This window comes from Toxorhynchites rutilus, chromosome 3 (assembly GCF_029784135.1).
Source record: "Toxorhynchites rutilus septentrionalis strain SRP chromosome 3, ASM2978413v1, whole genome shotgun sequence".
Taxonomy (NCBI): Eukaryota; Metazoa; Arthropoda; class Insecta; order Diptera; family Culicidae; genus Toxorhynchites; species Toxorhynchites rutilus.
This window is the reverse complement of record NC_073746.1, coordinates 284,089,174-284,102,184: the sequence shown is the minus strand read 5'-3', so window position 1 is coordinate 284,102,184 and position 13,011 is coordinate 284,089,174. Positions and strand designations below refer to the sequence as shown.

General features: G+C 36.4%; 1 protein-coding gene and 1 non-coding gene across 4 annotated transcripts in view; both read right to left on the bottom strand.

Annotated features, from left to right (window-relative positions):
- LOC129779180 (furin-like protease 1) overlaps window positions 1–13,011 on the bottom strand; it is a 511,125-nt gene that overhangs the window by 75,815 nt on the left and 422,299 nt on the right. For all 3 annotated transcript variants that reach the window (XM_055786475.1, XM_055786477.1, XM_055786476.1), the window contains 2 exons: window positions 8,297–8,512; window positions 8,094–8,222 (listed from right to left, as the gene is read on the bottom strand). In XM_055786475.1, coding sequence (XP_055642450.1) covers window positions 8,094–8,222; window positions 8,297–8,512 — 345 coding nt within the window. The remainder of the gene's footprint in view (window positions 1–8,093; window positions 8,223–8,296; window positions 8,513–13,011) is intronic.
- Window positions 11,384–11,601, bottom strand: LOC129781012 (small nucleolar RNA U3). The gene has a single exon (XR_008744058.1). It is a non-coding gene; the product is annotated as a small nucleolar RNA U3 (small nucleolar RNA).

Sequence of the window (13,011 nt, the reverse complement as noted above, 5' to 3'; positions counted from 1 at the left end):
GCATGACAAGCAACAGCTTCGATCCCTCCAATAGGTGGAAGGTCAATTCGAAAAAATGAAGGGCTCTTATTAATCCCCAATAGCACCCCTCCGTATCTGTTATCGCGGTCCAAGCGTATAATATTAAAATCGTGGAAAGGGAAATCATCTCGCGAAGAAAGTCAAGGTTCGGACAGAGCAAAAACATCACAATTGAAGTTATGAATTAAAAATTTGAATGTATCCAATTTAGGGATAAGCCTACGACAATTCCACTGTAAAACAGTGATATCTCCGACCTCTCTATTTGAATTAGACATCAAGAGAGATAATCATTGCAAGGAGGGACCATGTTTGCATCAATTGTTGCAAAATTGTTGCTCTCCGTAAGTGGCACAGCGCTCCTTGTTGGCACAATAATCCGAAGTGTGACCAACTGACTTGCATTTGTTGCAAGTCATGGGCTTTGGCACGAAGAGTCGCACAGGTAGTCTCAATTTGTCCACCATAACGTAGTCAGGGAGGACGGCGTAAATTTAGTTTGGTCCCCATCATGGGAAAGTTTCCCGAGTTGGCGACAGTCCAAGAATTTCACTTCCATTGAGGGGAGCTTCTTGAACTTGCCTTTTCCTTCTGCTTTTATTTGTTCGCTCGTCAGACCCGTTTCAGTTATCACCCCCTCAATTTCTACGTTATGGGAGGGTATAAATGTTCGATATTCGAGAGAGAAATGTTGATCAGCAACAATCTCGTTTCTGGTCATTCACGACAACTCGCAATTTGTTCGGTCTAACCCTGCGAATTTCAGATACAGAAGTGTATCTGGCCAGATCTTTCATGATCTGAATCACGTTAAGGTTTTTTCCTTTCGGTTTTGGCCGGAGGAAAACAACCCACGGGCCAGTTTCAGGTGCATCTTCTGGATAAACTCTGACACGTGGAGCGGAGACAACAGAGGGGGAAGACGAGGACGAGGACGAGGACGAGGATGAGGATGAGGACGAGGACGAGGATTGGGTTCGATCGGAAGCATCAGAAGGGTGAAGCGAAATCGATGATGGGAGAGGGGGAGTGGAAGTAACAGTGGGTTGAGAAGGGAGGCTTGCAATTTTCTTAGTAGGATAAAGCTACGCATGTGCTCAAAACCATGTACATTAATTCTAGATACTGGAGCTGACATATCGATTATAAAAAGAAACTCAATTTACAGCACAATGGTAGACATCAATAATAATTGTATAATCAGCGGCGTAACAGAAGGAAAAATAAAAACGATCGGCAAAACTAAAACCACTGTTATTATTGACAATAATCAAATTCCAATAGAATTTCAAGTTGTGGCAAATGAATTCCCCATTAAAGCTGACGGCATTCTGGGCCGAGATTTTCTAACAAAATACAAATGTAACATTTGCTTAAATTCATGGTTGTTATCTTTTCTCTATAATAATAACATTTTAGAACTACCAATTCAAGACAACTGGGACGATCATTTCGTCATTCCACCCAGATGTCAAATCATTAAAGAAATTAAAATACCAAAGCTAGTTAAAGATTCAGTTGTAATATCGCAAGAGATTAAACCAGGCGTATTTTGTGCAAATTCCATTATTAGCCCTAACAAACAATTTATAGAAATTATCAATCTTAATACAACTGAAACAATCATCCCCAAAAATTTCCAACCCTCAACGTCACCACTCGAAAATTTTACAATTAAACACACCAACTATAACATAAAAGAAAATAACACTGAACGCATAAACAAATTAATTAAAGAACTCAATCTAAAAAATACTCCACCAGAAACTAAAGAGAAACTCTTAAACCTTTGCAAAAACTATAACGAAATATTCGCACTAGAAGGAGATTATCTTACCTCCAATAACTTTTACAAACAAAACATTGCACTAAACGATCCAAACCCCGTTTACATTAAAAACTATCGCACCCCAGAAGCACAAATTTCAGAAATCAACAACCAAATAACAACAATGCTAGAAAATAAAATTATTCAACATTCAGCTTCCCCATATAACTCTCCCATACTTTTAGTACCAAAAAAATCAGATACACAAGATAAAAAATGGAGATTAGTAATAGACTTCCGTCAACTTAATAAAAAAATAACACCAGATAAATTTCCACTCCCCAGGATAGATGAAATTCTTGATCAATTAGGAAGAGCCAAATTTTTCACAACCTTGGACCTTATGTCAGGCTTTCATCAAATAGAACTTGATGAAAATTCAAAAAAATTTACAGCCTTCTCCACTTCAAACGGGCACTATGAATTTAACAGACTACCATTCGGTCTAAACATTTCACCAAACAGCTTCCAAAGAATGATGACTATAGCACTCAGCGGTTTACCGCCAGAGTGTGCCTTCCTTTACATCGATGACATCATTGACGTAGGATGTTCTATTAATCACCATGTAAATAATTTAGAAAAAGTCTTCAGACAGTTGCATAAATTCAGGCTGAAACTAAACCCCAGAAAGTGTTCATTTTTCAGACCTGATGTTACTTATTTAGGACACAATATTTCCGCATCTGGTATTCAGCCAGATAAATCGAAATTCTCAGTCGTTGAATATACGTGATGCATGGTGCACGCCGGGAGAACCACGTTACCGTTTCAATTATCCGAACTTTTCCCCCCACGTTTGTTACATTGCGATTAAATGTTCCTCAAATTTATTCCAAACTTTGAAAAATCGGCTAGAAAAAACGGTTGAACGTATCAATATGAAACGTTCACAGATGTTTAGGGAATACACTAGGCTAAAAATTTGCCTGGAAACATTAGAACTTACTGCGATATTTGCAGCTTCAAAATGATTCGCCTCCCATCGATATGCGTTGAGTTTTCACGAAGATACAGCATGTCAAAAATCACTTAAAAATTCCGACTTCGCACTCTGTTCCTCTAATTTTTTTGTCGAGTGTATATCATGAATAGATAGTCCACGTACCGTTCTGAATCGAATTTCGGACAACATCATATTTCGGACACTTTGTTCTAATATCTTGAAGTCCTTAATGCACTGATGATATAACAATAAAATAATATCACAATTGCTTCTTTATAGTAATTCCTTGGTTTCACGATCACTTAATTTTAGAATAACATTTGAATGATTGCATAGTAGGAAAAAAATCCAACAGCACTACTCATTATGGTTTGTGTTTGACGTTTCCTTAGCGCGAGCACGTAGAATTTACCCCTTCATGAATATTTAAATTTATCTCGTGTTTCATAAGTTTTTATCATCGTTATCAGGTTACTATGATTGCTTGGTAAGTTTTTCGCAGTTGACTAGAAAATATAATCAAGTGTAATGTAATTTTCGTCCAAAAAATTACAAAATAAAGTGTTCGAAATTTTATAAATTTTTATAAAAAGGTGTCCGAAGTTTGATTCTTATTCGCTTGATTTGAAAATCATTTTATTTTATGTTTTTTTTTATGTTTTCAATCAAATAGGTACCAAAGTAGAAATCTCAAAAGCATATTGAACTAATTTATTAAAAATATCAACCAAGTAATACCTGTGTATAAAGTTGAGATCTGTTTTCTGCATCATATACCTTAAGCGTCCGAGATGTGATTCAGAACGGTATTTTCAAATCAATAAATCTGCGCGAAGATTCGGTCAGCGGACACGTGACAGTGAACATAGGTAAATCAGTAGCGAAACATTACTCCTGTCGTGACAACACATCATTCCAGTTACCATTCCAGATCCGAACACGTGGACACTGCCTGACGGGAGAACCTGTTTCGCTGCATAAAATAAATCGCTCAAACGTGTCCAGCGTTCGCAATCGATGGTGTTCACTTTTTTTCGAACATGATTTAGTTCGGATCTAAATCATCACAAGCGCGTGGTTCAGCCTATGCGTGAAGTTCGGTATGAACCTTTTTTTTTTGTTTATAAATCCCTCGTGGATTTTGGTTTTTTTCGACGCATGTGAATGCCTGCAACGAATCCATTCCCCCACTTGTAGGCGGATGAAGAAGTACCTACAAAACGATGGTACACATGGAATTTGATACATGGAAAGGCAGAAAAAGTTTTGACCACGCAACCGGGAAAATCACACGTGTGGGAATTTGGGCCAACATAAAAAAAAAAAAAGTAAAACAGACGTTGCCAAAACAGTAAATATATTCGCTTGTGAAAATATATGTGCTACCAGGTCCGGTACGATTCAGGCTTTGGCACGGGTTGTAAACACTTCGAACAAGTGCGTTTTGAATATGCAATTTCGGTTTGCTGTACTCTCTGGTGGATTGATATGGAGTGCGGCTGAAGTGTTTGTAATCCGAAATCGTGACTTACCAACCTTTCGACATCAACCGTTTTGTGGATATTATTTTTCATTGTAAAAAATCAATTTTGTTCAATTTAAATAACACTGATAAAAAATTAAAATTCAAACACAGACCATGCTTCCGACTGTTGTTCGAGAATCCGAGAACACAGACATTTACCGATATTGATCATGGGATGTAAAAGAGCTGTGTGATGTTACCATGTTTCATCTACAGCGAACATTCCAGGATTAAAGCTCTCGCAGGAATGAACTCATAATTGTTCCGCCGGGGGCTGACGGCTGCCAAAAGTATGTATCGGGGAGGTAAACTTTTGGAATAGTTGCCGCATATTTTGGTCAGGGAACTGGAGAGGTGACGACAACAGATTTTTCATCCAATTACCGGTTAATACAGCAGGCGTCTAGGCGTCAAAAGTGTCACCCGCATCACAATATAGGCGCCTGCCAAATGCTTTAATAGTCTATATGTATAGTATGTTTGTGCTACGCAGAAGGCATTTGTTTATTCTGATTTCAATTATTGGATTATTTTTCTCTCCTTTTCCACTCAATTATGGGATTAGATGATTTCAATACACATTAGGGAGGATTGCAAGAACGAATCCAAGCATATTTGTAAACGCACCTAATCTACCCTTATGGCTAATATGCCTAATACCAATAATTCCATCATTACATTATGCGGGAAAAAGAAAACGAATAATTGGTTTAAATTTGGCGCCAGAGATATTTTTGTAGAAAAAATGAACGGTATAAGCTAAACTGACAAGGCGTCCCGCATTTGGGAAAAGAAACCAAATGTCCCGCGATATCAGTATATTTCAATATTACAATTTGATCATGTTGATTTTCTTAACGCAGTATTCTAGTCTAGAGATTTGAAAAAAATCATATTTTTTTCCTTCATATTTCTGTAGTTTAGACATTCAAGTATATACCCTAGAAAGGACTTATCGAAAGTTGCATTATTTATCGAGCTAGAGCCATTCTAGTGATGCGGTATCTAACCTGCTACGGCCGTTACAATGAACTTCAAACGCATTTTTCTCGAAACTAGTTTTTTTTTCAAACTGGCGTATACGATATCTCAAGTTCTACTGTACCGATTCATGTCGAATTTATATGAATACAATCTGTTTGCATCTCTCTATCGCATGAACCTTAAAAAAAGAATATTTTTTAAGGTTTACTATTTTTAAAAAAATCGGGAAACGTGAGAAAAAAACGTTTCAAACTGCATTTTGTTCCTAAAACGGCCGCCTTTTTTTCACCTGTCCGAGGGTCATGCGATAGCGGCATCTTTATTGATTTAGAATCTGTTCGATTTTTTTTGTTTCAGATAAACAGAAGGGCTGGAATCGTGTACGCCATGGTACAACTTTTTTTTGATCCCCCTCACTTCATCCGCTTGTAACTATTCTAGTACCATTTTGTCTCATCTTCCGAACACTTAAGCTTTGATGGCCATTGAACAGTGTCTCGTTACTCAAAATGGTACTCTTTCGCGAAATTAATTTGATCTTTGGATACAATGGAGCCCTCTCTTTCATTTGACTACAATAAAGTTGATTTACAAATACATATTCATGGTGAAAAACTGAAAATATGTTTAATCACTTTTGTCTCAAATTCCGAACAGCAAAACTGTTTTTTTTTAAATATTAACTTTTAAACTTCTGGAACGATTCATATAATCGATGTATCAAATTAAAGTCAATAGGCTAGTCTTTTTTGGAAAAATGTGCTGTGTGCTTATGCTCGCAAAAAAAAATAGATTTTGCTTTGATAATTATTGATTGTATTTGTTTATTATAGTTTACATGGTTTCGGGGGCCAAGGTTGCTATATCGGTATCGATAACTGTAAATGATGTTAAAATGAAGTCTATAACCCAAAGAATGTCAGGGTTTTGAATATTAAATTATTTATAACATTGATATTCAGTAAATTCACATTTAAAAATGAAGTATTCGCAATTTGCTAACGCAAACGTTTTATCATTGGTTTTGACTGTCGCTTTTTTGCAAATGTCTAATATCAAAAATTATAGGCTGTATCGATACCTACAAATGATGTTAGAACGAAAGTTATAACCCAAAGAATTTCAGGGTTCTGATTATTCAATTATTTATATCATTAAAGTTCAGTAAATTTACATTCGAAAATGAAATGTTCGGAATTTGAATCATGCATAGAAACTTGATTCATATTCCGAACACTACTTCAATATTAATTTTAATGAAGATTTCTGCCTAAAATATCATTTTTTCATCCATTTATTGTAGGTTCATATATTCTCTAGCACATACCATGAAAACAAAAAAAAATTGTTGAAACAATTACAAAAACTGAAAAATGAAAGATGCTTGCTTTTAACGGAATTAGCTAACGCAAACATTTTATCATTGGTTTTGACTGTCACTGTCACAAATGTCTAATATTATAAGGTATATGCTGTATCGATACCTGTAAATGATGTCAAAATGAAGCCTATACCTCAAAGAATGTATGTGTTTTCATTATTCAATTATTTATAACATAAAAGTTTAGTAAATTTACATTTAAAAATGAAGTGTTCGGAATTTGAGACTGTTCGGAATATGAGACAAAACGGTAATTAATATTTTTTCGTCATCGCTTACCTGGGGAATGTAACGTACCTGGTCCCCTGTCATTTGTGAATTCTGGCATTGAGTACGTCTCATATTTCATTATGAGCACGAAAAGAAGTTTAAGGAGCTTAAGGAGCGGCAGGGAGAGGATGTTGTAAATACCAGATAGGCTCTACCTGGCGGACACAAAGTGCCTCAGGATGTCCAACTTCTTCGCTGTGGGGTGGAGCTTGCAGTATGGAAAAATCATCAAATTGCTAGACAGTCCTGCTGCTGATCAACAGCCTTGAATCAGTTTTGTTGTATGCTTAATAAACGTAAGATTTAAGGAAAAATTGTTCTATTATTAAAATCGATGAAAAATGGATTGGAATTTTCGAGCATTCCATTCGATAGTTTGAATAAAATTGTAGAATTTGAATCGTGCTTGCCAGGCGTAAATGTTCTGACTGAGCGAGTGATTTTCAGACGTAAACAAAATCTAAACCACCGAAAAATCACAACTGAGTGCCGATACTTAGAAGGAAATAATACAGCTCTGGTTTGACTGCAAGAACATATGTTTAGAGTTTCATTTTATTTTATTTTTTTCTACCCTCCATTCACCCCCACACCAATAGGCTCATTGGGAGCCCACTAGTAGTAAATACTTACTAATAGTAAAAACAAAAATAATTGAGGCAAACGCGGAGGATAAAATACTAACTAATAAACTATACGGAGTGAATTCCCAGTGAAACTTAATTTCTTTGAAGGGATTCACTTAAGATAGGAAACGAAAAAAAAGTGAAAACAAAAACAGTGATAATATTTATGGCTTTGATGCTGTTTTGAACTAATTTACAATATAAGAATACAGAAAAGAAAATTTAAAAACAAATAAATTGAAATACATTAATAATTAAAAAAAAGAAAACAAGTTGTAAAGTCTAAATTGTTTCACAAATAAATGAGACTCGCTAAACTATGGTTTATGTTATGCGTTGGACCTCTGACCATCTGGTAACTTCAGTATAAGCCCAGGTGGGGAATTGCATGAAGCACTAAAGAAAATTCAGAGACCCCATATTTGTTTCGTAAATTTCGTAGAAATGTGGTACCTCAACAATAAATAATAATGATAACTGAAACTAATTGGTAATCTCTCACTGCCACTCACATAATTATGCTCCAGATCCGGGTGATCCGACTCAAGTCCGTCATCTAGGATTGTAACGACCACGCCTTTCCCCGTTACTCCTTCCTTCCAGGCCGGTATCACATTCATGTCTAAGCCATTGCCTCGGTTCTGTGGGTACAGCAAACAAGTAAAGCAGTGAAAGCTTCCGTCTGTTCGGTTTGGTTAAGCTAGGAATTACTCACCAGGTACCACATCTCTGGCCACTTGGGATCGTTCAGCTGTATCAGGTAGGGACTCTTGAGCGGGCGGAAATCACGTTTCACTCGCCGCTTCACTCGCTGCTGCTGCGCCCACTGAACGCGATCGTCGGCATCCAAACGACGCTGGTGGTGGGCCGAGGGATTCGCCGAACGTTTCTGCACGTGCCGATGTTCGAAGTGGTAGAATCCGTCGAGAATCTGCGAATGTGAATAAAAAAGAAAAATACGTAGAAGAGATTAAATTGGATTTTAGCTGAGTGAATTACAAATGTTTGTAGTCGTTGAGAGTACACACAGCAAACAGGATTGTAAAAATATGTTCAGAACGCTTCCGCTCGGGAATGGCAATGGTATATTATAACCTCACCCATTCACTTATCGCCCCACTACATCACCGCGAGGCGCAATCGGTAATTCTGGCAAATTGCAAACATTTGCAAACCGAAAAGCTGTGTACTTATTTTGACAATATGAAGTGAGTGGATAACGCGGTAAAATATGACCGATTGCAGATCCGATGAAACATACATTTTAATTTCAGCGTATTACGATGTTGATTGATCACAGCGGTTTCGTTAACAATTTATTAATTACTTTACTTAATTTGATACCTAGCAACAAGGCTAGCTCATGATGGTTGGCGCTGCCGTACAAATGAAACATACAATTCAGCATAAATTGAGAATTAATCAAGTAAATGGAACCAAATTTGGCGTATATTTGAAGGTGCAATAAATGTTTCTATGGCGGATAGACACACCTCCCCCCTCTCTGAGGGGCAGCTGCTATACAAATGAAACACAAATTTCAACATAACTCGAGAATTCATCAAGCAAACGAACCCAAATTTGGCATGTGGAGGTTTTAGGGTGCAATAAATGTTTCTATGTTGGATAGACACTCCTTCCCCCTCTCTAATGGGGGCTACCATACAGATGAAACACAACTTTCAGCATAACTCGAGAATTAATCAAGCAAGCGGAACCAAATTTGGCATGTGGAGGTTTTAGAGGATACGGAATGTTTCTATGGTGGTTCGACACTCCTCCCACCTCTCTGAGGGGGGAGGGTTGCCATACAAATGAAACATAAACTTCTGCATAACTCGAGAACTAATCTAGCAAATGGGACACTCTGAAGGGAAATGGGAAAACTCGAACAAATAGTGACAAACGTTGTTAGTCCATTTGATTTTTGCGCCAACGAAATTAATTTTTGTGCGAAAGTGGAAATAGATTTTAATGTGATTAAACGCACTCCTATATTTTCCTCTATCTATGTAAATAAAAATGGATCGTCAAATGTGTTGATAAGAACAAAACTCGAAGAATGAATTATCCGATTTAGGGCTATCTTCATTCTATTATATTTTCTGCATAAAAAATTTATTCGATGTAATGGAGAAACATGTTATTTGCAAATGATTGCATGCAATCCATTTCGTTTTCACCGTGAAGTGGCGTTTGTGATCAGACCCAAACAGTAGAGGAGTAGAGAAAGTAAAAAAAATGACAGAAAAAACCCTCGGAATAGGAAAACTGAAGAGGTAAGCAGATCAATCGAAGTGAAGAAAGAAAACGGTATGCTTTATTCATAGTTATAGTTTACGATTGATGTACAAATATTGAAAACAAAATTGTATAATTTTACATGTGTTAAAAAGAAAGAAGATGAGAAAATAGGACTGAAAGTAATGAGAATTGAAACCAATATAAAAATAATCATGGGTTCCGAGGGGCAAATGAATCCGAATCAAGTTCATCCATCGGAGCTATTTCACGTGGAAAAAAATCACGCGAAATGAAGTGAGTACGATTTTTTGTCTATTTCTGTATTTAAGCTGGAAAAGTTTTTTTTTGTTTTATTTCAGGAATAAAAAAGTAAACAACAATTTTCCCGCCTTCCGATCATCATGGAACGACGCGGAGTTCCTTTTACACTTTACGATAGGTGTAAACCGGAATAGGTGAAAATAAGTGAAGTGAGGTGTAAGTGTAAGTGTAGGTGAATACGAGAATAAGGCCCTATTTCGAATACACAACAATAGAGTGGGAACAGGTTTCGTTTATCCGATAAGGTTCACGTGTCCTTATTTATGCCAATTAAACTGGCGACTTGCAGACTTGAAACATATCATTAGTTCCTCTGCTCTGTTTGATGTACAGCAGGTACAAAGTAAGAATACAAAAGTATAACTAATATTAAAACGTACCACAAAATGAAAATGTTAAAGAAAACCAACATGGAAACATAAAACATGGAACGAAACGAAGACAGGGAACACAACAAAATATTGGTGTGTCGTCTAGGACACGACACCATTACTGACATAGTACTACGAAGTGAATAAAAACTCGTCGTGTTTTTATTCTTGCGAAATGCTTTTCACTTCGGATATTATTTTAGAATACGACGAAATTTTGGTTTGAATTCATTAGTAGAAATAAGTGGTGTCCCTTGAAGGTGCATGCAACCACCGAGTGTGCATTGCGAGCGTCCTTCTTCTTTTTCTTCCAACACTTCCTACTTTTGTTTTCTTCTAATGTACAAGTACCCTCCATCAGATGGCATGAATGTCGACGCGACAAAATTGAACCGCGGTGTGTAACATGTCATTCACAACACAAAAAAGATGTTCTGTCATACTTCCCATCGAAAAAATCCACTGTGCGGGACATCAGCATTAAGAAAGACTGTTAACTGTTCGCTTGCTGGAGTGAGACCACAAAATAAATTTATTGATTGATTATATTAGGTTGGGTAAACAGTTATTTATTATTTTAGGGTAAACTCAAAACTGTTTTTAATATGCTTCGGATTGTTCGATTTGGGTCAAATATGCACCCTTTTGTTGTAAAATTTGTTGCCATTCTAAAGGTAGCTTCATAATGTCTCTATCATAGAAGTCTTGGTTCTTATTGCCGAAAATCTCTAGCAATTGATTTTTACCATCCTCTCTTGACCCAATTTCTTATCCCTCAGGAAATTTTGCAACGCATAAAAAAGGCGATAATCGCTTGGTGCCAGGTCTGGACTATATGGTGGTTGCATTAAAACATCCCAATCAAGCCTTCGGAATTGTGTGGCCTTGCGTTGTCCCGATGGAACACAACACCTCTTCTGTTGTAGAAATTTGTCGATCGAGTGTCGATAAAGCATCACTGAATCAAGTTTCACGCTCCAGACTAGTCACTTTTTCGCATCATCGTGGGTGGAAAATCTTTCCTTTCGGGAAAAACTTGTGGTGAAAACTTGCCTACAGAAATGACCCTGTGAAACACAGTCTTTTGTAGAGATTTGAATTACACTACAAAAAAAATGAGGGGCTTAGAATGAGAGGGGTGTAAGTGATTTGATCGATTTCTCTACATCGACTCTCTCTTTTAGTCATAACTTTGCTGCAAATACATTCCCAGCTGTATTTGACAATGTGGAAGATAGGTCAGAATCTCATCTATCGGATTGTATAGCAAACCTAAATTGGAACGTTTTTGCAGTTGAGTTATTCACTAAATAAAAAGTTGATGAAGAAAAATCGATCAAGTCACTTACACCCCTTGTATTCTGAGCCCCTCAATTAAATAAAAACCTAAAAAAAAATTGAAAAATTAATATAAATTAATTTGCACGTGTTTTACTGTTGTTGTATCGGCACCATAAACACCATTCACAATTCCAGCGGCCTGACTTGCATTGTCGCCTTCATAAAAGAAATACTGTAAAATGTAACACCCCGTAACTCACAACTGAATTGAAGAAACAAAAAACAGCAAATGAATATTTTTTAGTGTGGAATGTCACCTTTACAACGCGCCTAAATTTACAATTGTAGGATCGATATTACGCGGATATTGATCACTTAAGTCAGCTATCGAGAAAATAATGAATAACTTGTTCCGCAACCTAATATATTCTATTATTACGGCTTTAAACCTGTAAGGTTCATTTAAGTTTCGTTGATCCTAACCTTTCACGGACAAAAAATGTTAATGGGCCCTATTCCCGAATACACTACACGTGAAAACAATGTGGAATGAGTACAACCTTATTCCGGATTGCACGCCACTGTAAACATTTGGTTGAATTCATTATGAATACACCAAGTTAATCAACCGATGTTATTCTGGTTTACACTTCACGCTCTCGCTTGTGTAAACAGATCGATTCCCCGTGCTCATCATAATCATACACTTTCCCAAAAAGTTAGTATATATGACGAGTTTTTTGGTAAATATTACCAATGATTAATAATTTTTGAATCTACTTGAATCTGTTTTTCAAGTGCATTTTGGTTGAAAAAAAATTCTTACAGCTTTTTTCCCCCATGCTGTCAAACGTTTCTCATATAAAAAGAGCAAACGTTTTCATCACTCGGGCTTTGTTTATTAACCTTTTGTGACCGAAATAGAATTGAAATAAAGGTTGTAATTGGGGTAATTCGTATTTATAGAAAGGAAAAAGTTCAAATAATACAACTCTAGTGTTCGAAATAATTAAAACCTAACATTCGCCGAGAAGTAAAATTTAATTACAATTAAGTTTAGAGGAGTTTTGAAGTCAATAAGACTGACATTTCTGAAAATACCAAAACTAATTTCTGCAAATCTACCGAATTGTCAGTTGTGCTTTCATGATTTCAAACGCTCGCATTAATTGATGAAAAAATGTAGTTCTTTCATTTAATTTAATTAGATTAT